Source organism: Callithrix jacchus, chromosome 1, assembly GCF_049354715.1.
Source record: "Callithrix jacchus isolate 240 chromosome 1, calJac240_pri, whole genome shotgun sequence".
NCBI lineage: Eukaryota > Metazoa > Chordata > Mammalia > Primates > Cebidae > Callithrix > Callithrix jacchus.
This window is the reverse complement of record NC_133502.1, coordinates 162,625,938-162,648,864: the sequence shown is the minus strand read 5'-3', so window position 1 is coordinate 162,648,864 and position 22,927 is coordinate 162,625,938. Positions and strand designations below refer to the sequence as shown.

The 22,927-nt window shown below is 51.3% G+C and overlaps 1 protein-coding gene and 1 pseudogene across 5 annotated transcripts in view; both read left to right on the top strand.

The window, feature by feature from the left end:
- AKNA (AT-hook transcription factor) overlaps positions 1-22,927 on the top strand; it is a 61,970-nt gene that overhangs the window by 36,574 nt on the left and 2,469 nt on the right. For all 4 annotated transcript variants that reach the window (XM_078375025.1, XM_078375029.1, XM_035255520.3 and 1 more), the window contains 14 exons: positions 719-846; positions 1,357-1,564; positions 3,888-4,054; positions 4,156-4,359; positions 5,816-6,062; positions 6,965-7,071; positions 8,343-8,554; positions 10,370-10,532; positions 13,781-13,927; positions 14,561-14,676; positions 15,654-15,800; positions 17,883-17,978; positions 19,496-19,612; positions 19,899-20,088. In XM_078375025.1, coding sequence (XP_078231151.1) covers positions 719-846; positions 1,357-1,564; positions 3,888-4,054; positions 4,156-4,359; positions 5,816-6,062; positions 6,965-7,071; positions 8,343-8,554; positions 10,370-10,532; positions 13,781-13,927; positions 14,561-14,676; positions 15,654-15,800; positions 17,883-17,978; positions 19,496-19,612; positions 19,899-20,088 — 2,249 coding nt within the window. The remainder of the gene's footprint in view (positions 1-718; positions 847-1,356; positions 1,565-3,887; positions 4,055-4,155; positions 4,360-5,815; positions 6,063-6,964; positions 7,072-8,342; positions 8,555-10,369; positions 10,533-13,780; positions 13,928-14,560; positions 14,677-15,653; positions 15,801-17,882; positions 17,979-19,495; positions 19,613-19,898; positions 20,089-22,927) is intronic.
- LOC100411120 (large ribosomal subunit protein eL14 pseudogene) lies at positions 2,898-3,624 on the top strand (annotated as a pseudogene). The gene has a single exon (XR_013536135.1). The product of XR_013536135.1 is annotated as a large ribosomal subunit protein eL14 pseudogene (transcript).

The following is a 22,927-nucleotide window of genomic DNA, read 5'->3' as shown; positions in this document are numbered from 1 at the left end:
ACATGCAAACCTAGCAGAATTGCTAAGACCATGAGCTCTGCGGCCAGAGGGCCTGGGCCCACACCTTGTCTCTATAGCTCACTCACTCCATGACCTTCACCAACTTAAATGACCTCTCTGTGCCTCAGTTTCTTTCTTTTTAAACGAAGATGGTAAATTACCCTTCTCATTACGATTATATTGAAGACGAAATAAATGCAAAGTGCTTTAGCACAGAGCCTCAGTGCTCAGTAAGCGTTCTCTGTCATGCAATGGCGATAATAACATTATCCGTGTTGATACTCTATAAGAAATTGGGGAAAGAGTGGCTAATTTTCTGAAGCCCACACTTTTGCAAATTAAGAATGAGGATCCAGAGCCTCTCAAGTAATAGGTCCTTACCGAGATATAGTGAGAGTGTATTTGACACTGTGACAGCTATGACAGTTTGTGGTACTTTGGGGTCTTTGTAAGTCTACCCAGGAAGGGCTGGTGCCCTCTGAAGCTGGTGCCAAGACTCTAAGTGGTGTCTCTGTTGTGCCAGTCTGATGGCAGAGAGCTTGACCACGGCAGCTCTTCAGAGCAAGCAGCCTCCAGGGTTCTCAACCCGACTGTATCTCGCATGAACTCAGGGGCCCAGGTGCCTCCCATGGCCTCCCGAAAGCGGTCTCATCCGTGTCTTCAGGGACAGGCCCTGGGGGCTGAGCACTCAAGTCTTCCTGGCCTGGTCTGGTTTCAGGGCTTCCTGCGGCTGAAGGCTGCCCACGCAGCCCTGGAGGAGGAGTACCTGAAGGCCTGCCGGGAGCAACTTGCCGACCAGCCACTTGCCGGCTCCGTGGGGACACCTGGGAGATTTGATCCTGGCAGGTATCTGCTGGGGAGGAAGGCCTGGAAGGACAGGTGGGAGGGGTCCCTGGGGTTCCTCAGTCTCCAGGAGGGAGACACTTTGTCCTTATGATTTATACACGAGGGAACAGAGAGAAATCCTATCCTAATTAACAACACATCCAAATGGTGGCACACTCAGAAGCTGAGATTGAGCCCTTTGGACTCATGTGCTGAGAATACTCCTTGGCAATAAGAGCTGAAATCCTTGTTGGACTATGGGGAAACTGAGGCTAGAGGGGAGTGGGGTTTATCTAAGGTCCCACAGCCCGTGGATGGCAGAGGGGACTTGGACTGTGGCCCCCTGATTCCCAGTGGAAACTTCTTTCATCTTGTTTACTTATTGTGAGTTCTCACCATCATCTAAAGGATGATACAAAATGAACCCCAAAGGGCCAACCCCTGCAGTCCCTGATCTGATGCTCTCTCCCGAACCTGCCTGATGGGGCTGCCATCTTGGGCTCCTGGCGCTAATGTTTTTCTGCATTCCAGGGAGCTGGAGGCAGAGATTTACCGTATGGGAAGTTGCCTGGAAGAGTTGAAGGAACACATAGACCAGAACCAGCAAGAGCCTGAGCTGCCCGGGTCAGACTCAGCTCTGGACAGCTCCCCAGCCCTGCCCTGCCCCCACCAGCCAATGCACCTGCCAGCTTCTTCCAGACAAGCCCCTACGCTAGCCATCAAGACCTCCCACTGTGAGGTACCTCTTTGCTCAACCATATTGGGCTGTTCCCCTGTGCATTCATTTCTTGATTAATTCATTTCTTCAGTACATATTGCATATTTATGAAATGTGTACCATATGCCAGGATCCATGACACATGGTGGGGACTCAGTGGGATGGGAGGTGGTGGGGAAGGTGGCCTCTACCTTGACAGAGTTTCCTGCAGAGTTGAACTAGTGACAGTGATTTAGTTATAGTTATTACTTCACTGAGGGAGAATTACGGGGTTCTGTGAGAGTAGATAGCAGGAGTAACATGACTGAGTTTGAGGAGAAGGTCAGAGAAACTTTCCTTGAAGAAGTCATATTTAAATGAGACCTGAGGCTAAGTAGGAATTACCAGAGACAGAAAGAGAAAAGCCATCCAGCAGGGAAAACAGCCTGTGCAAAGGCCCTGTGGCTAGAATATGGGAAGAGAAGGGAAAAATAGTCTGAGATGTGGCTGGAGAGGCAGGAAGGGGCCCCATGACATACAGGCTGGTGGGTCACATAGAGAGCGTGGTCTTAAACTCTGCTGGGTTTTCTGGCAGGGGATGACATAGATGACTTGTGGGTAGGCCAGTCTGAGGCTGACGAGGCAGCCGGCAAATGGAGAAGCACGTGTGGATTTGAGAGAGGTTGGGAAGGTATGTTTGAGTGGACTTGGAGCGGCTGTGAGAGGGAAGGAAGACACGGATGGCTCCCACTTCGAGCTTGTAGTACTGAACAGATGACGGGGCGAAGCCGAGATGAGAGTCCGACACGAAAGGGGCTTTGTAGGAGGCCCTCTGGCCCACACCACGACCCCTTGAGAGACAACCACTATCTCTGTTTTGCAGACAAGCAAACTGAATGTAGTGCATTCACACAGATGACAGTGGCGGGGTCTCTGTGCCTCTCAGCTCCTGTTGCCTGTGCTGCAAAGACTTGTCTGTTGGGGATGGAAGCAGGAGAGAGAGCCCAGCATGCTGGGGAGGGTGGGACTCTGGTAGGACATCCCTGACAGCTCTGGTCTTACTGGCCGCTTGGTTTGGGGAAAATCTTATGCAGTGCTCTGCCCTAGAGGCTAGGAAGATTCTACCAGGCATCACTACATGCATGGATGGAGAGAAAACCTGAGTACCTTATCTTGAGGGACCTTTGTGCCCTGCAGTGAAGGTATTGCAGGGGGCTGCGGTGGCCACATGGGAACGGATGCGGGCCAGGAGCGTTGACTCTGGCAGGAAATCTAGGTTCAAAGCTCAAATCTGCTCCTTGTTTCTGTTGACTTTGGGCAAATCATTTGAGTGTGAGTTACCTGTCTGTAAAATGGGTTGTAATAATTGTAGGTACTGCCTTCTCGCCTAACGCCGCCAACATGGTGTTCAGGCGCTTCGTGGAGGTTGGCCGGGTGGCCTACGTCTCCTTTGGACCTCATGCCGGAAAATTGGTGGCGATTGTAGATGTTATTGATCAAAACAGGGCTTTGGTTGATGGACCTTGCACTCAGGTGAGGAGACAGGCCATGCCTTTCAAGTGCATGCAGCTCACTAATTTCATCCTCAAGTTTCCACACAGTGCCCGCCAGAAGTATGTCCGGCAAGCCTGGCAGAAGGCAGACATCAATACGAAATGGGCAGCCACTCGATGGGCCAAGAAGATTGAAGCCAGAGAAAAGAAAGCCAAGATGACAGATTTTGATCGTTTTAAAGTTATGAAGGCAAAGAAAATGAGGAACAGAATAATCAAGAATGAAGTTAAGAAGCTTCAAAAGGCAGCTCTCCTGAAAGCTTCTCCCAAAAAAGCACCCGCTGCTAAGGCTGCTGCTCAAGTCCCAGCTAAAAAGATGACCGCCGCAGGCAAGAGGGCTCCTGCCCAGAAGGCCACAGGCCAGAAGGCTCCTGCCCAGAAGGCCACAGGCCAGAAGGCAGCGCCTGCTCCAAAAACTGAGAAGGGTCAAAAAGCTCCAGCCAAGAAAGCACCTGCTCCAAAGGCATCTGGCAAGAAAGCATAAGAGACAGTTATACAGAGTAATAAAGGTTCTTTTCAACATGTTGGCAAAAAAAAAAAAAATAATAATTGTAGGTACTGGCGGTGGTGGTGTGATGTGATACCTGTATGGTGCTTGGCAAATAGTAGGAGCTCAATTCGTGACAGCCAGTATGGAAGAGCACACAGCCCAGCCTCCACAGTGTACACACACATGAAAGGGTGGTGGGTGTAGTGAGTCTAATGTGCTTCTTACTCTTCAGCCCCCAGCATGAGCCTGGCAGGAGGTAGGTGCTTAAAAGTAGTGTTGAAGTATCTGCTGAATCTCTGTCCCTCCGTCTCTCTGACCCCAGCCTGCCACCACCACTGCTGCCGCCAGCACTGGCCCCTGCCCATTGCATGTGAATGTGGAGGTGAGCTCTGGCAACAGTGAGGTGGAGGACAGGCCGCAGGACCCCCTGGACCCACTCAGGGACAAGGAGCTGCAGACGGAGCAAGTTCTCCATGGCCTCTTAGAGCGGTGAGTGCCACCTGGACCCGACTGCAGTGTCCGGCCAGCAGCTGGATCTTGGCGGTCCCCCACTGGGCAGAGGTCATGCCCCTCTGTGTGTTCTTCTGCAGGTACCTCAGTGTGAAGTCTCTCCCAGAAGCCATGAGGATGGAGGAGGAGGAAGAAGGGGAGGAAGAGGAGGAAGAGGAGGAGGAGGGAGGCAACTCCTTGGAAGTTGATGGGGTGGCTGCAGCTTCAGGGAAGGCAGAGGCCACCGGGATCCTCCCAAGGCAGTGCCTGGTGCAGGCTGAGAAAAGTCACAGGGCTCCCCTGGAGTAAGTCGCTGAGCCTTTCCTGCAGAATGTGCAGTTCCACGCTAAAACCACAGGGGTGATCACTGTCAGAGTGAGTAAGGCAGCACTTCCCAGTTTACACATGGCTTCCTGTCCTGCCTCTTCATGGTGTGGAGTGTTTACCACTGATAGCCCTTGAAGTGATGTTGGGTAGTGTGGGACATGATTTTCAGTAAGACAGATGCAGTTCTAAAGAACAGTATTCTCAGCTGGGCACAGTGGCTCATGCCTATAATCCCAGCACTGGGGGAAGCCAAGGCAGGTGGATCACTTGAGCCCAGGAGTTCAAGACTAGCCTGAGCAAAATGGCAAAACCTCATCTCTACAAAAAATACAAAAATTAGCTGGGCATGGTGGTACACCCCTATAGTCCCAGCTGTTTGGGGGGCTGAAGTAGGTGGATCTCTTCAGCCCAGGAGACAGAGGTTACAGTGAGCTGAGATCAGGCCACTGCGCTCCAGCCTGGGTGACAGTGTGAGACCTCATCTCAAAAAAGAAAAACAAATATTTTTCTCCTTTTCCGTCTCAGACCTTCTAATGACACCAAGGAGAAAGTCTCAGTGCTGTGGTGTCTTTAATGCCTCTCTCGATCTTCTGTGGAAAAAGAGAGACAAGAGTGAAAGCATGCAAGCTGCCCTCGTGCCTAGAACCTGTAGCAGGCAAATGAATCTATGCAGTATATGATAATATTCAGGTTTCTTATATTTATTCTCAAAGTTAGTTTCTATTTGTCACATGACACACCGATCTTCTGTTTTAGGTTTTTTGTGTGTGTTTTTTTTTTTTTGAGATGGAGTCTCACTCTGTCACCCAGGCTGGAGTGCAGTGGTGTGATCTTGGCTCACTGCAACCTCCACCTCCTGGGTTCAAGCAATTCTCCATCCTCAGCTTCCCAAGTCACTAGTATTATAGGCACCTGCCACCATGCCCAGCTAATTTTTGCATTTTTAGTAGAGATGGGATTTCTCCATGCTGGTCAGGCTGGTCTTGAACTTCTGACCTCAGGTGATCCACCTGCCTCAGCCTCTCAAAGTGCTGGGATTACAAGCATGAGCCAATGCACCCAGCCCTGATCTTCTGTTTTTAATAGTGATCTAAAATCTTTTGAGTGGCTGGAAGTTTATGGAAATGGCTGAAATAGGGAAGATAGTATGTAAACTCCTCAAGCCTGCTTTAGCATTCCCTCTGTGGTGTATTGGGCAGGTTTTGTTGGCGTCCACATTTTACAGTTGAGAAAAGTGAGGTCGAGAGAGGGGAAGTGCCTTGCCCTAGGACACACAGCTAGAAGGGTGGCAGAACCAGGCTGGGCAGCCAGGGGTGTCTGACTCTGGAGCTTGTGCCCTGGACTGCTTGGCTCCCAAGACAGGCCAACCCCCACGTCAGGACTGCCTGGCCTGCAGCAGAACTCAGGGATGATGCTCTTCTCTTCCCATGCCAGGGAGGCCACAGAGCAGATGGAATCCGTGAAGCCACCAGGTTTCCAGACATCCCTGGCCAGAGACGGGCACATGTCAGGACTGGGAAAGGCTGAGGCAGCCCCTCCAGGCCCTAGCATGCCACCCCACCCTCCAGGCACCAAGTCTGCAGCATCCCACCAAAGTAGTATGACCAGCCTGGAGGGAAGTGGCATTTCTGAGCGCCTTGCACAGAAGCCTTTGCACCAAGCCGGTGGGTCCCACCTGGAGGTACGTCTCCCTGTGGGGAATGGGCCCAGAGCCTCAACTTTCTGCTTCTGGGTCTTTCTTTGTGCTCTTCCTTCTTGGAATACCTGCTGCTCCTGTCCCTCCCTGCCAGCCACAATCCCACCTGACATGCAGGACTTATGCCCAATGCCACCCCCATCCTGTCACTCTTCCAGAGCTCTTGTTCCTCCTCTGAGAGCTTGGAGCCCATTGCTTGTACTTCCCTGAGCCTGCTCATTACAGCTGGGGAGGCTAGTTCTATGCCCTTTAGAGCAGAGATCACTGCCGCAAGGTCACAGACCACAGTGGAAATGTGACTGTCATAGAATGTATATATGTACATTCACATGCATGCACACACACACACATGCTTCTGTAGCCCACTGTCAGGAGTTTCTGCCCTAGTTGTGAACTCACCGAGGGCAGGCACCTGTGCTGCTGTTTGTGTTCTTTGTGCTGTTCATGAAACCCAGTGGGTAGGACCTGTACATATTTGACAGTTTCATTTTTCCAATGCCTTGGGCCTGAGCATTTCCACAGTCAGAGAAGACCACAGTATTCCAGGCCTAAGTCAGGAGACACAGGAAATAAGGCTTCCTCCCTCTCCCCTTGCTAGTCCTTGTCCACGGCCATGTCTCTCCCAAGGGCTCTGGCTGCCACTCCTCAGGGAGGCAAGACTCGCTCAGGGTCCTCCTGGGGTATGGAGCCCCTGCTGGTAGCCAGATTCTTGTGCTGGGGCCTGGGAGTCTGAGGGCTCTCACCCCTGAGCCTGGCTGCTGGGCAGTGGGCCAGCCTTCTCAGTGCGTGAGCGTCTGGGAGGTGAGGCCCAGGCCAGGATTTGGGAAGGGTTTCCCAGGCTGCTGTGGGCACCTTCCGCAGACATAAAGGAATGCTGCCTCTTTCAGGAGCCCTGGATGGCATCCCCGGAGACAGACAGTGGCTTTGTGGGCTCAGAAACAAGCAGAGTCTCACCTCTCACCCAGACTCCAGAGCACCGGCTCTCCCACATCAGGTATCCTGGGATCCCGCCATTGTCCCGTCAGTGCCACATACCTGGGACACAGTGTCTGTGATGGTCCGGAATAAGAGGAATGGTCTGGCCATTCATACGGCCTCATTCATTCCGCCGACCATGATTTCTTGTTCCCATGTTATTGACAGAGCTTCAGGGAGGGGAGTGACCAGTCCAGCCTCACACAGCCAGTTAGTGACAGACTGGGAAATTAATTTTTGTTGAGCAATTGAATGGATGAATGAATAAAAACTACAAGGAGGGCTGGGCGCAGTGGCTCATGCCTATAATCCCAGCACTTTGGGAGGCGGAGGCGGGTGGTCAAGAGATCGAGACCATCCTGGTCAACGTGGTGAAACCTCGTCTTTACTAAAAATACAAAAATTAGCTGGGCATAGTGGCCCGTGCCTGTAGTCCCAGCTAATTGGGAGGCTGAGGGAGGAGAATTGCTTAAACCCAGGAGGCGGAGGTTGCGTTGAGCCGAGATTGCGCCATTGCACTCCAGCCTGGGAAACAAGAGCGAAACTCCGTCTCAAAAAAAAAAAAAACCAAAACTACAGGGAGGGCACTGTGAGGTAAACAAAAGAAGATGAGGACAAAGGGCACTCAGGGTGGCTACGTGGAACCCAAAGGGAAGGGAGAAGGTAGAGGGGACAGGGGTGAAGGGTGGAGGGATGGAGCCTCCAAAGCTGGGTGCAGGCCCTTCAGGAGGCCCACGTGGCAACCCCAGGGTACATGAAAAGGAAGGATTCGAAGTCCTATTTTTTTCTTTTTTGAGATGGAGTCTCACTCTGTTGCCACACTGGAATGCAGTGGCACAATCTCAGTTCACTACAACCTCTACCTCCTGGTTCAAGTGATTCTCCTGCCTCAGTCTCCTGAGCAGCTGGGACTACAGGCATGCACCACCATGCCCAGCTAATTTTTGTATTTTTAGGAGAGACAGGGTTTCACCATATTGGTCAGGATGGTCTCGATCTTCTGACCTCGTGATCTGCCCGCTTCAGCCTCCCAAAGTGCTGGGATTACAGGTGTGAGCCACCACGTCCGACCTCTCTTTATGTATTTTAAACATAAATTGAGCTTTATTATTTTGCATATTGGGTTGGCCAGTGTACAGTTTGTGTGTGTCCTTGGAAATAGGGTACCACCGAGATGCGACATCGAAAAGGGTGGGAGCTCATTGGGTTAGCAAGTGGAGGGGCTCACATGCCACCTGAGGGTCTCGCTCTGTGTGACCTCCGTGTGTCCCTTCCTCCACGGTCCCCCAGCACAGCAGGGACATTAGCCCAGCCCTTCACCACATCTGCGCCCAGGGATGGAGCCTCCTACCCCAAGGCCAGGGGTTCTCTGGTCCCCAGAAGAGCCACAGAGCCCGGCACACCCCGGAGCCGAGCGCAGAGGCACCTCTCCTGCCCAAGTGGGCCTCCCCGGCAGAGGGCACCCAGTTGCAGCCTGGAGCGGGTGTTGGCCACAGAGATGGGTGAGTGCAGGAGTCTGGCCTGGCCAGAACTGCATGGATTGAAACATCAAACAGAACAACTTGCAGAACCCTTTAGGATATAGCATATCAGCCAGGTCCCTTGTACGGAAATTTGAAATTATAGATAAGGTGGTCAAAAGGGAACAAAAGAAAAAAAATACTCTGGAAACCATTCATGCTGACGTTTTGGTGTAGAACCTGTGAGCTAGCTGTTTTCTGTGCTGATGTAAATGTGTGTTTATTTACACACACTGTCATGTACTGCAGGGCAGTTTTGTTCAACAGCAGACACCATGTACGACTCAGCCTCCCGAGTAGCTGGGACTACAGGCCTGCACCACCACATCCAGCTAATTTTTGTATTTTTAGTAGAGACCAGGTTTCACCATGTTGGCCAGGCTGGTCTTGAACTCCACTGGCCTCGCCCTCTCAAAGTGCTGGGATTACAGGCATGAGCCACTGCGCCCAGCCTGCACTGTACTTTTATAAGTGACCAGCAGAGCAGCCCGGCCTTTAATTAAATGTTTTATTTGGAGATAATTGTAGATTCACATGCAGTTATAAGAAATAATGCACAGAGATCCCATGTGCCTTTACTCAGTTTCCCCCAATGATAATATCTTGCAAAACTGTAGCACAGTGTCACAGCCAGATGTTGACATTGATGCAGTGAAGATGCAGAACGTCCCTTCACCACAAGGAGTGTCATGCTGCCCTTTCACAGCACCCACTTCCCTCCTGCTTGCAGCCTGTCCTTAACCCCTGGTAACCACTGATCTGTCCTCCGTTTCTATAATGTCATCATGTCAAGAATGTTTTATAAATAGAATCATACACTATGTAACCCGGGATTACATAGTATCCCAGAGACTGGCTTTTCACTCGGCATAATTCTCTGGAGATTTACCTAGAGTATTCCATGTATCAATAGTTAGCTCCTTTATATATTGATGAGTAGTATTCCAAGGATTTCATTGCTTTTATTTTTAATTTATTTGTTATTTTTAAGACGGGGTCTCGCTCTGTCACCCAGGCTGCAGTGCAGTGGCGCCATGATGGCTCACCGCAGCCTTGACCTCCCCAGGTCAAGCGATCCTCCCTTTTCAGTCTCCCAAGTAGCTGAGACCAAAGGGGGTAACTCCACATCCAGCTAATTTTTTTTTTTTTTTTGTACAGTGTTTTTTTGCAGCAAAGATAGGGTCTTTCTATATTACCTAGGCCAGTCTCGAACTCCTGGGCTTAAGCAATCCTCCCATCTCAGCCTCCCAAGGTGCTGACATTACAGGTATGAGCCACCATATCTGGCCAGTTCATTGCTCTTAATGCATGGGCCAGATGAGTGGTTTTTAACCTTGGGTCACCCATCCCTTTGGGAGATTGGTTAAAAGTTATTAATGCTCTCCCCAGAAATATGCATACATGGAAAAAGGTGACTATAATTTCAAAGGAGGTTCTGAAGCCAGCCCCAGAACAACATAGTAAGGTGATCAAGTTCTTGGGGACGCAAGTGAAGGAGTGTCCTTAATTCTTTGCAGGGGGAATTCCTAAAGACTTGGATGGTGTCATGGTGGGTGGGAAGACAGGATCTGGTTAGAAACAGCAGAGCAGGCCCAGCTCAGCACCCCACACACCCAGCAAAATTTAGATCTTCTGGTTTGGAGGTCAGTGTGGGTCATTGGCCTCATCAGGAGCTTCCTTTGTGACCTTGAACTGGGCACTGCTTCTTCACTTCCCCCGTCATTCCACCTGCATGAGCGTGAGCTTGGAAGTTCTCTCTGCTTAAACTCACTTTGGGTTCTCTCTCTGCCTTCCTAGTGGTTCCTGGCTCGGAGTCTGAGGGGCACAAACGGATTTCTGAACAGCTCCTTCCAAGCAAGACAATCAGTCCACCCCCAACCCCTGCCCCAGCCACTTCCCCTCTGCCCCGTGGACCAAAAGAGACCATCCCCAACTTCCCGCTCACCAGGGCAGAGCGAGAGTAAGTTAGACCCTTGGATCCTGGGGGTTCAAGCTCATCATACAGATGGGAGTGTGATGTGATGTGTTAGGGGTGGAGGTAGAGACCTGCCCAGCTCACACAGCTGCTGGTGGTGGCACCATGCTGACCCAGGTGTCCTGCCTCCCCGCTCCCAGCGGTTTCTGTGGGACCTCACTGTTCTAGTCATCAAGGACACTTCTCCAGCCAGTGGAAACTGACCTAAAGAGTCACCTTTCTGGTGCTGAATCATCTCCTCTCTCTCCCAGTCATCTCCCTTCCAAGATAAGCCTGTCCTTTCCAGTGGTGTGTTTTCTGCCACTTGCTCATTGATTGTATGAACCAAGAAGCTACTGCCTTCTGAGTTTTCTTTTCTTTTTTTAAGAAAAGAAATGTGCGGTTTTTTCTACTAAGAAAGTTCCATTTCCTTCGTTGAACAGAAATGGTAAAATGGCTTGGTCGGCTCTCTCACACCTCCTCTTAGTTGCTTTTAGTCAGTGATCACTCACATGTCCTTGCGGGAAGGGGTGTCTGTCTTGGGATGCACTGGGGAGACTGCTTGGTGGTGACCCAGCCAAGGCTGCTTTGGCCTGAACAGTCATGAGGCTGTCATGTTGCCCACGTGCCAAGTTGTGTCCAGCTGCTGGCGTCTGGCTTCCTTGTCTGCCCCTGCAGGCTCCCCTGACATCAGTGGAGGAATTAGAGTCTTGTTTCTCTATGGTATGCCAGGCCTTGGGAATACAATAGTAGACAAGACTCTGCCCTAGGCCTCATAATGCTTACCATCTTATAGGATGAACACACGAAGAAACAGGCAGTGGCACCCCCACTGTGATAAGTACCGTGATGGCAGAGGACTAAAGGACTGTGGGAACACAGAGAAGAAGCATCTAGTCTAGTTAGAGGCTTCAGGGAGGGCTTTCTGGAGGAAGTGGTGTCTCAGCAGACATCAGAAGGAAGAGAGGTAGAAGGGTATCTCCAGCAGAGGGAATGGCATGTCCAGAGGTCTAGAGGTGAGAGAGTGCCCATCACCTCTGAGGAGCTAAATGGTCAGCCAGATCCTCTAGTGTGAGGTGGGGTGGGGGGAGCAGGGTGCTAAGCAGTAAAGGAAGAGAGGGGTAGGTAGGAGAGACCTGTGGGAGATCCTGCCTGAAGGCCACGGGTAAGAGGGGACGTTCACTGCATATTCCGTGAGGGCACAAAGGCTGTGAGGACAGGGAAGGGGATTTTAAGCAGGGCAGTAGTGTGAACAGGTTAATGTTTTAGAGTTCTCTGGCCACCAGCAGGGTGAGAACAGGCTGAGAATCTGCTGAGAAGTCCGCTTCATCCAAGAGAGAGATGACAGGGCCTGGGTTCTCTAGGGCGGCCCCTGCAGAGGGAAGAAGGGATTCATTTGGGAAGAGAGATTTTGAGAGTTGGGCCCATGAGACTTGGTAGCTGATTAACTTCAGGGGTGTTCAGGGCAGGAGCAGGTCTAGAGGGACTCAGATTTCTGTCTGGCCAGTCAGCTGGATGCTGATGCCATGTGCAGAGATGGGGGAGTAAGTTTGCCGAGAAAGATGGATTTTAAGTGCCAGCTGGTACTCAGTAAGAAACTAAAGAGTTAAATCAGGGAGACTGAGATACCCAAGTGACTTCACGCTCCAGCCTGGTAAGCCTTTTTTTTTTTCTTTTTTGAAACAGAGTCTCACTCTGTCACCCAGGCTGGAGTGCAGTGGCACGATCTCTGCTCACTGCAACCTCTGCCTCCTGGGCTCAAGCGATTCTCCTGCCTCAGCCTCCCAAGTAGCTGGGATTACAGGCACATGCCACCATGCCCAGCTAATTTTTGTATTTTTAGTAGAGATGGGGTTTCACCATGTTGGCCAGGCTGATCTTGAACTCCTGATCTCAAATGGTCTGCCCACCTCAGCCTCCCAAAGTGCTGGGATTACAGGTGTGAGCCACCACACTGAGCCTTTTTTTAGTGCCTTCTGACTGGGAGCCGGAGCTCTCCCTTGCAGGGGTTAACTGGGGGCGGGGAGATGTCACTCTCCAGTAGCCACCGCCCACCCTTGCCCTCAGGGCTTTGTCTCAGAAACACCAGCGGGCATCTCCCTGGGGATTACCAAGGGAACCCACTGCCCTTGAACACACACACTCAGTGCTAGGGAACAGCCAGGAAGAGGCCTCCGCTCCTGACACACTAATCTGAGCACTCATGTCTGCTGGAGGCAGCACCAGGAGACACTCACCCACAAGTCCAGGGGCCACCAGGCAAGAACGGCCCCAATGGGAATTCCCACTCCAGAAGCCAGACCAAGGGATAGATGTGGAACCTGCATCAGCCTGGAGGGTGGTCTTGCTGAGTTGAAGCTCTAACGCTGCTCCATGTTGGGGAGAAGGAGTCTTGTGGGGAGGGGTGTCTGGGTAGGATTATCTGTTGCAGTCCTAGCAATGTCCACAAAACGAGACGCTGGAGATGCACGAACTGACTGGAGAGAAATGCAAACCAGATTTACTCCCTAAATGCTGGTGACTGGAGGTAGGACCACGTTGGGAGTTTCACCAGGATTTACTACAGCCTTGCAGACAGCTTCCAGCCTGCTCTCAGTCAGCCCTCCTGGGACAGATAGTGCTAGGAAGCATCAAGGTGTCTCCTTGTCTGCTTTCCACACACAGCGCTTTACTCTGCTCCCTCTCAAAGCCCAGATCCTCTGCAGTACTGTTTCCTGAGCACAAGGTGCAGGGGCTCAGGGGTTATAAGACAGGAAGCCATTTCCTTCTTGCCTGCTGGTGGCTCACTGTCTGTGTGGGGAGACAGTGGACAAGTGTCTTCTGCTAGGTCTGGAGGGACAGGCTTGCATAGTGGTAGGGAAAGGAGCTGCGCCTGGACAGAGAGTGAAGGTTGGTATTTCACAGTGAACTGTAGCTAGGGCCCTCTCTTACCTGCGTCCTCATCTCTAGCTCAGGAATTTGTCACTGGTGTTTCTGGACAGCTATTCAGACCCTGTGTGTCATGCAGGGGAAACTTCAAACAAAAGTTCTGTTCTGTTCACTGAATGCACAGGGACATGAACTCAGAAAGGGTGTCAAGTTGTGTAGCAAAAAAAGTGTTGCACAGGAAAGTTCTCGAATCATTTGGCATCAGAGCTAGACCCTGTGCCTGCTGGGACCGGCCAGAGGCTGCTGCATCCTGGCACCCTCTGGGGTGGCTGCAGCTCGGTTCCTCATGCCTCTGTTCTTTGTTTCTGTCTTCACTCCTACCCCAGCCAGGCCATCCGTGAGCTGCAAGAGGAGGTGTCCCGGCTCCGCGTGCGGCTGGAGGACAGCCTGCATCGGCCAGGCTTTGACCGCCCCGCCCGGGCCCGTGGCCGGCCAGTGGACTCCCCAGCCCTCTGGGGACCCCATTATGGCAGGTGGGTGACCTCAAAACGCCCACCTCTGTGTCCTGGTGGCAGCCTTGGAACATGGCCTCTGGCTCTCCCCAGACATACGGACTCAGGCACTGTCACATCCCTCTCTCACTCATTCACTCATTCATTCATTCACTGTTCCATTTGTTCACTGTGGAATATTTGATGCACAGAAGAATATGTAAACCTCTGTGTTAACAATATAGAACACCGCAATGAATATCCCTGGGCCCACCACCCAGCCAAGGAGTTAGAACATTGCCAGGATGCCTACCTTCTCACCCACTAATTTGGTGTTGGTTCATTTATGATAATAACATAAAATCAGCTGGCTTCTTTTTTGAGTGTTTCTATGAGAGGGCACTCAATGAAGAGTTTTATGAACATTTTCTCATTAATCTTTTCATAACCCTCTGAGGTAATCGCTCTTATTACCCCATTTGACAGATGGGGAGACTGCGGATCAGAGAGGCTCAGAGCCATATTCTGTGATACTGACTTCAGAGTCTTTGGCTTTGACTTTTATACTCTTCCTTCCATCGTGTTAGAATACCTGCTCCAGGCTGAGCTTCTCACAAATCCCTTTAAAGGCCACACAAAACCTCGTCCAATGACATCTCTCTTTCCTTTTGCCAGTAAATCCACAGAGAGATTGTCCGGTGAGCCTAGAGGTGGAGAGCAGACGGTCTCCGCAGGAAGGCGGCGAGCCAGGTCTTCCTCAGTGCCTCGGGAGGTGCCCCGACTGTCCCTGAGTAAGTGACCACCTGCCCAGGCTGATTTCTGGAGGCCACAGTCTGAGCATGTTGGCTCAGTGGTCAGGGACCACAGCGACAGCATTCAAGGAAATTTAGAGAAGGGTTTTTGTGCGTCTGTTTAGGATATCATAGTGCTGTGAAGCGCAGTGCACTTCAATTTTTTTTAGACAGTGTTTCGCTTTTGTCACCCAGGCTGGAGTGCAATGGCACGATCTCGGCTCACTGCACCCTCTGCCTCCTGGGTTCAACTGATTCTCCTGCCTTAGTCTCCCAAGTAGCTGGGATTACAGGCACGTGCCACCACGCCTGGCTAATTTTTGCATTTTTAGTAGAGATAGGGTTTCTCCATGTTGATCAGGCTGGTCTCGAACTCCTGATCTCGGGTGATCTGCCCTCCTTGGTCTCCTAAAGTGCTAGGATTACAGGTGTGAGCCACCGTTCCCCACCAGCACGGTGCACTTCTAATGTACGGCACACCTACTGTGTGCAGGGTGTCTGTAAGGACTTTGTAGCTGCCATCTTGCTTAACCTCCATTGCAAGATGGTCATATTAACCGCATTCCACAGATAAGGATGCTGAAGCCCAGGGAGCGCAGGGGACATGCTGAAGGATCGGGGCTCTGGAGTCAGTAGCCAGGATCAGCCAAGCTCCCTCCACTTGTCCTTGACGGAGTTGTTTACCTGCTCTGAGCAGTTAAAGGGACAGCTCACCATGTATTTATAAAGTGTCCATCTCATGGGATTGCTGTGAAGGCGCCCGACACAGCACACACAGAGCGTCTAGACTAGCACTTGGCATGGGGGCGGGGTTCTGGAAATGTCAGCTGTTACTCCTAAGGGGCAGATTGGGGATTAAGATTGGGGATTAAAACCCAGGCATCCGCCCCAGAGCCTGAACTCATGATACACCCACTCCTTGAGGTATGTGACCCCCACCCCTTGCCCCCTCTGATGCCCTACTTTTTCCACCCCAGGTTCAGACTCTGAGTTGCCCCCCCTGCCACTGTTCTCTGAGATGAGCAGAACCACTGAGGACAGTCCACAGGCAGCTCGGGACAGAAAGAGAGGGAGTGGCAGTGCTGGATGGTCAAACAGGGTCACCTTCCGGGGCCAATACACAGGTAGGTCGGGAGGGAGGGCCGGGATGGGTCTAGTCCCTGGTGGGGGCGGAGGTCTCCTATGTTATGAGAAGCTTTTTCCATATGCCCAGTGGGTCATTCAAATATCATTTTCTGTCTGTTCCATGATATAAAAACCAGCAGGGAGTATTGTTATGAATCTCTGTGCATTTGTTCATTCATTCATTCATTCACTCATTCAGCAAATGCTTTCTGATGCCTCCCCTTCACCAGGGCCCGCGCTTGGTTCTGGGAAGCCTGTTCAGCTGGTCGATCCTAAATTGGTTTCTGATCACCTGCTCTTTCCCAGCTCAGAGTATACAGGGTGGACACTGACTTGGGTATACCATTTGCATATACCATTGGGTACACCTGGCTTCCTTCAGGTTCTCATTTCCAGAGGGTCCCTGTGTCTCAGGAAGTAGGCACCTGGCACAGAGTAAAGACTTGAGATGATGCATGGTAGCATTTCAAGTGCTTAACAGTTAAAAAAAAATATATATATATATATATGGGCCGGGCATGGTGGCTCATGACTGTAATCCCAGCACTTTGGGAGGCCGAGGTGGGAGGATCACCTGAGATCAGTAGTTCAAGACCAGGCTGGCCAATGTGGTGAAACCCCGTCTCTACTAAAAATACAAAAATATTAGCCAGGTATGGTGGCAGGCGCCTGTAATTCCAGCTACTTGGGAGGCTTAGGAATGAGAATTGCTTGAACCTGTGAGGCAGAGGTTGCAGTGAGCTGCGATCGCGCTACTGCACTCCTACCTGGGTGACAGTGGAACTCCATTTCAAAAAAAAAATTATATATATATATATGTATGTGGTTCTCACCTTCATGAATCTGACTGTGTAGCAGAGAAGATGATAACCAATAGGTAATTATAGTAAAGGCAACATCTCTCACTGACACCTTGTGGAGGAAGGAGGGCTGCTGACCTCAGATTCTGGGGACAAGGCAGGAGGGCAGAGACACATCTCGGCTCCATGGAGCATAGTGAGGGAGTCAACAGAGGCCAAGGAGTTAGAAGCAAGAGTTGCAGGAGCGCCTTCAAGCTCACCGGACAATCTCTCTATGGATTTACTAGCAAAAGGAAAGAGAGATGATGTTGTTGGATGAGATTCTGTGCAGCCTTTAAAGGTGATCTCAACCCTTAAAGGTGAGCTCAACCTGGAGAAGTGCTTCTAACACAACGAGAGGAAGACAGTATACAAGTCAAAACCAAGGACTCTGAAGTCAGTCTCACAGAAAATGGCTCTGAGCCTCTCTGACCCTCAGTTTCCACATGTGTTGCATGTGGGAAAGAATAGCAGTGACCTTCAGTGCCACATACACAAAGCCAGAACAGCATAGGAGGGAAATGAGATGATGAGACCTCTCCGCTGTGGCTTCAGGTGTCACATAGAAGGCCTTATTTAAAGCTCAGGGATGGATAGGCCGGAGGTGGTGGGGCTGGGTGAGGAGGCTACAGTCCATCCAGCTTTCTTATAACATCGAGTGCTTTACATCTGCCAGGCACTGGGCGGAACATGACATGGATATGGCCCCATTCAGTCCTCCCTACCAGCCTGTGAAATGGGCACTACATTCATCCACACATTACGGCCACTCAGAGCACGGAGGCGAAAACGCCGCTGACCCCATGCCTGAGCCATTAGATCCAAACCAGCAAGTTGGGGTGTGGGGAGCAGCATCACTTGTTAATTTCTTATTGTTGCTTTACTTATCATTTCTTCCTGGCCTGCCTTCCAATCCTGACTTAGTCTGGGTGTGTTGGTTGCTACTGGGTATCAGCTGGTTCTTGGATCTGGGATGAAACAGAACAGGCATCTGGGAAAAGCTTACAATAAACAGACACAAAAATGTGCGGTGACGTATGTGTGTATATGCATGTCAGTCATACTCACATATGTACATATTTTACACATGATGTGTGTATGCACATTCACATGTGCACACATGAGAGAGACACAGACTATTAAAACCATTTGGAGGAAGAGGAGAAAGATCATTATTCTGGAATCCTCGATTTTGCATCCATCCAGAGGGCTGATACTGACAGTTCTGGTTCCTTTCCCCAGGACACGAATACCATGTTCTGTCCCCTAAGGCGGTCCCAAAAGGCAATGCCACAGTCTCCTGTCCCCACTGCCGGCCCATCAGGACCCAGAATGGAGGTAAGGAATGGTATCTGGAAAGCTGTCCCGGGCAGCTGCGGCTGCAGCTTCTTGCCCTCAGGGGAGTGCGTACGGGACCAGATCTGGCCTGCCCTGAACTCAGCGGTGGGTTATAGGGACAGACCAGGGAACAGGATTTTTCTGGGTGTCCTCTCATCTCATCTGCTGCTCTAGGTGCTGCTGCCTGAAGCCACCTCCTTGATTTAACAAGTTCCTGAAGGGTCCTGGTAGGTGAGCTCTAGGCCACAGGTGACCTGGCAGCAGTGACTATGTCTTATTCTCCACTCCCTCCTCCCTTCGCCCCTCATACTTTTCCCCAAGCCCACAGGGAGGAGTGGCTGGATCTGCCCAAGCAATCAGAGAATTCAGGCAATGGCTTCTAGTCCCAGTTCTGCCACTGACTTGCTGTGTGACCTTAAGCCAGTTCCTTGACTTCTCTGTGCCTTGGCCACCACATCTCTAATGAAAGGATTGGAAGAGATGGTTTCTAGGCCTTTTCAAGCAATGGTGATGATAATGACTGATGATAACAAGCTGCTATTTATTAAGTCCCTCTGTATAGAGGGTATCAGTTCTGTGAAGTTAAGTACTGCAGTACTATTATATCCATGTTATAGGCTAGGACACCAAGGCTCAGAGAGATTAAGTAACTTGCCCAACAACGCACAGCTTATAAGTGGTGGTGGAAACAGGATTCGAACTCAGGTCTTTGTGACTCCAGAAACCCACCTCTTCACCACTATGCCCTGCCTATGCTAGCATTAGAGTCCTGCATTCATTCATTCATTCCTTTAGCATGTACCCCGATGGGGCACTGGACCCTGTCTCCCAGGAGCACAAGGCAGAGTGGCCAGAGCTGGGTTAGGGGAGCACGAGCAGGGCTGGGGGGTGCCTGACTCTGCCTGACGGGGTGGGAGGGCTTTCCAGAGGGAGTGGTTGTTGAACCGAGGCATGAAAGAGAAACAGAGCAGCCCTGGAACTCACCCAGGTATGGCATTGGGGATTTGTGTGGGAAGAGAACAATGGTGCCCACTCTCCCCTGCTCCCTTAGGCCTCTGCCAACATCCCTGGTTCCCCTGGGGACTGTTCTGGGCCACTGCCATGTGGAGAATGGGTCTGTCTCACTGTGGGTAGGGGGAAATGGAGGTGGGCTGCATTTGGGAGAGCCCAGGCTTAGGATCCAATGACCACTGCTTCCTGGCTCTGAGACCTTGGCAAATTACTTGATGTCTTGGAGCCTCAGTTTTCCCATCTATAAAGTTGGGGGGCGGGGGGGATGAAGACAGTAACTAGCACAGTAGCTTGTAGGATTTGATAAAATAATGAGAGGGCCTGGCTCGTCAAATGCTTGCTCTCACTGTCATGGTTGTTGTCAATATCATTGCCCAGATGCAGGCAGCCTGTCCCCTCCACAGTGGACCCGGGGAGAGCTCAGTGCTGCATAAGGCCTGCATGGGGCCTCCTAATCTGATGATTTAGACGTAATCCTCTCCTGACATCTCTTCTTCCTCTTCCAGGCGATGCTGCCACAGGGGACCCACTGGGACCACCTCCTGCTGATACCCTTCAGTGTCCCATGTGTGGTCGAGTTGGGTATCCCCGAGAGGGAAATGATCCAGGCTCAGCCACCTCTGGTAGGGACAAACGCTTCATTTCTTCTCTTAGCCAGACCCTCAGCTCTCCTTGCCCAGGGTTTGGGGACCTGGGTGAGTTTAGCTGGGGCGATTGCTCTCCCAGTCTGTGACAGAGCAACCGGGGCAGAGGATTTGTTCCCCAAAGAGAGGCTTCTCCAGCGTGGAGTCTCACAAGGGAGGGCCTGTCCAGGTCTCATATGGGAAGGGCTGAGTAGATCCTCCATCTTTGCCCAGATCTGGCCAAGTGGTCAGACTCTGTCTCTCTCTGCTCTTCCCTCCCTGGTAGGGGCAGAGGCCACCACGAGGAGAAAAGCACCGTCAACTCCCAGCCCCAAGCAGAGGAGCAAGCAGGCGGGGTCGTCGCCATGCCTGGCCCCTGGACTGTGGTATCTGGCGGCTGCGCCCTCAACACCAGCCCCTCCGGCCTTTGCCTACATCTCCTCAGTTCCCGTCATGCCTTATCCACCAGCCGCTGTGTAAGAGCCTTTCATTCTGACCTTCCCAGCCTCTTTGTATAGCTCACTGAATATGTCAGCATTCAGACCTGTGTGGGGTGGCTGAGATGCACTGCACTCCTCCTGTGTTTTATTCCTGCATGGATAATATGCAGCAGGAGCCCAGCACTTACACAGTCACTCAACAAACCCAAGTCCAAGGAAAGTGCTTAGCCCTGGGACCCAGCAGTGAAGGGAACTAGGAAGAGGGAGCGCTCTGCCCTCTGGGAGCTTCTAACTTTGCGGAGACTGAGAATCCTAACCATCTTCCCTTTTCCTTGTGGGTTTTCTCAGCAAGTAAGTGATGACCACTGTTGTTTTTTAAATAGACTTTATTTTTTAGAACAGCTTTGATTTATAAGGAAATTGAGCAGATAGTTAGAGAGATTGCCACACACCTCCTCACTCCTGCACACAGCTTCCTCTGTTGTTAACATCTTACATCCGGCACATTGGCTACGTTAGTGAAGCAATACTCATACATTATTGGAACTGAAGTCCATGGTTTATTCAGGCCTCCTCCGTTTTCCTCAAAAGTGCTTTATTCCAGGATCCCACATGGTGTGTGATTGTCATGCCTCCTTAGGCTCCTCTCGGCTGTGACAGTTTCTCACACGTTCCTTGTTTTTGATGACCTGGACAGCTTTGAGGAGTCCTAGTCGGGTATATTGTAGAACTTTTTGCATAGATTCTGGACGTACCATCAGTCAAGCCAGGAGAGGCAGGGAAGCCAAGACGGAAGTGGCTTGAGTTTGGAACTGGCCAGAACGACTTTGGAGTCCCATCTGCCCCCTAGTAGCACTGTGGCCCTGGCAAAGTTACTTCCTCTCCAAGCCTCAACTTCCCCATCTGTTAAATGGGGGAAGAATCTGAACCGTGTATTTAATTCTGCGTGTGAGATTGAGTGCGGCACAGGGCAGGAACCAGATGAGATGTATGTGGAGTTTGTGGTGCCGGGTGAGCATGAGCTCACTGCTGAGCACACAGTAGCTTTGCCATCCCAGAGGATGTTGCTATTGCTCAGCCTGGTCACTAATAGGAAGAAAAAGGAGTAAAATTGGGTTCAACATGATAGGATTGTGCAGAGGACCAAAGCCCAGACCCCGGGAGTAGGAAACCTGTCTTCTTGTCTCAGCTGTCAGCAGCTGCTTCTCTGCCTGCTTCCCCTGATGTGAAATGGGTTGACTGGGACTGACACCTTCAGTGCCTGTGTTGCCAGAAGCCTGTGTGTATAGGCAGTGAGGGCCTGAGTCACAGGGAGGGCTGGTGCTTGGTGGAGCAGGGACCCCAGGCACCATCCAGCCCTGTTCTCTATTCGGGGACCAGGCCTATAAATGTGCTTTTAAAATTTTTTTATTTATGTGTATTTTCTGAGATAGGGTCTTGATTTGTGGCCCAGGCTGGAGTGCAGTGGTGCCACCTCGGCTCACTGCAACCTCTGCCTCCTGGGTTCAAGCGATTCTCATGCCTCAGCCTCTGAGTAGCTGGAACTACAGGAATGCACCATCATACTCAGCTAATGATTTTGGTATTTTTGGTAGAGAAGGAGTTTTGCCATGTTGGCCAAGCTGATCTTGACCGCCTAGCCTCAGGTGATCTGCCCGCCTCGACCTCCCAAAGAGCTGGGATTACAAGGCGTGAGCCATTGCACCTGGTCTGTAAATGTACTTTCTTGCTGCCCTCTCAGCTGAGTCTGAGCAAGTACTTAAGGGATCTTCCGCTCCAGCAACGTTGAGAACCCATGCCACATTCTCAGACCTCCAGCAGACGTGGGGGAGAACGCCTGCCCATGTTCCTACTCATTGGGTGGGAAAGGTTTTGCCCGGAATTCACCATGGAGTCTTTACTTCTCCCGAGGCCCCATTCCACATTCTTCCAGGCTCTGGCCTGTAGGCAGAACTAACCAGGTTGCTGTTTCCAAGTTAGGATGGGTGAGTTATATCTATGCCTCAGTTTCCTTCTCAGCAAAATAGGTTGTGGTGAGGATTGAATGAATTAATACATGGAAAGCCCGTAGTACATAGAAGTTGGCCAATGACAATGGTGCTTCTACTGCTGCTAGAATGTGGGCTGGTGGCACCCTGAAGTTTCTCCAGCTGCTGGTCAGCAGGACTGAGCGGGCTCAGTGGCTGAGGCCAGTGCAGTTTGGAAAGTGGAGTGGGCCTGTGCTGACCCCTGCTGGGCAGCTGCCCCCCTCCCCAGGCCCTGCAACCAAGACTTTCCAGCCTAGAGGGTCTTTTTCAGTGTCTGCCCTAGGGAGAGTTTTGGGTAACTTTCAGGCCAAGCTGGTCATCAATTTAACAGAAGGTGGGGGTGTATGAGAACCTAGTCCAGACAGTCCCCACTTTGACAATGGTTCGATTTATGATTTTTCGACTTTACGGTGGGTTTATAGGGATGTAACCCCCTCGTAATTTGAGGAGCCTCTGTAGTTACTTACACCAGACTGTCCCTAGAGGAGGGAGTGCAGGCTGCTGTTTATGGGATCTGGGAAGCCCATTCATTCAGTTCAGATTATTTTTATCAGCATCTGCTAAGCTTGCCAGTTAGCACAGGTTAGAGATGCGGGGAAAGTCGGGGCTGGGTGCGAACCCATGGCTGCCCCTTCCAGCCCTCTGACCCTGGGTCTTAGGAGCTCACATTTAGGGAGCACTTACCATGGCCAGGAAGTGCCAGGCTTTTTACCTGAATTTTCCATGGGATCTAAGCTGAGAGGTTCCTAACTGAGGTTGTTTTAGGTGGGAAAACAGAGCCCTTGCAAAGTGACTTAGCTTGTCCAGAGTTGCATGGCTAGCCTAGCAGAATGACTGGGATTTGGGGC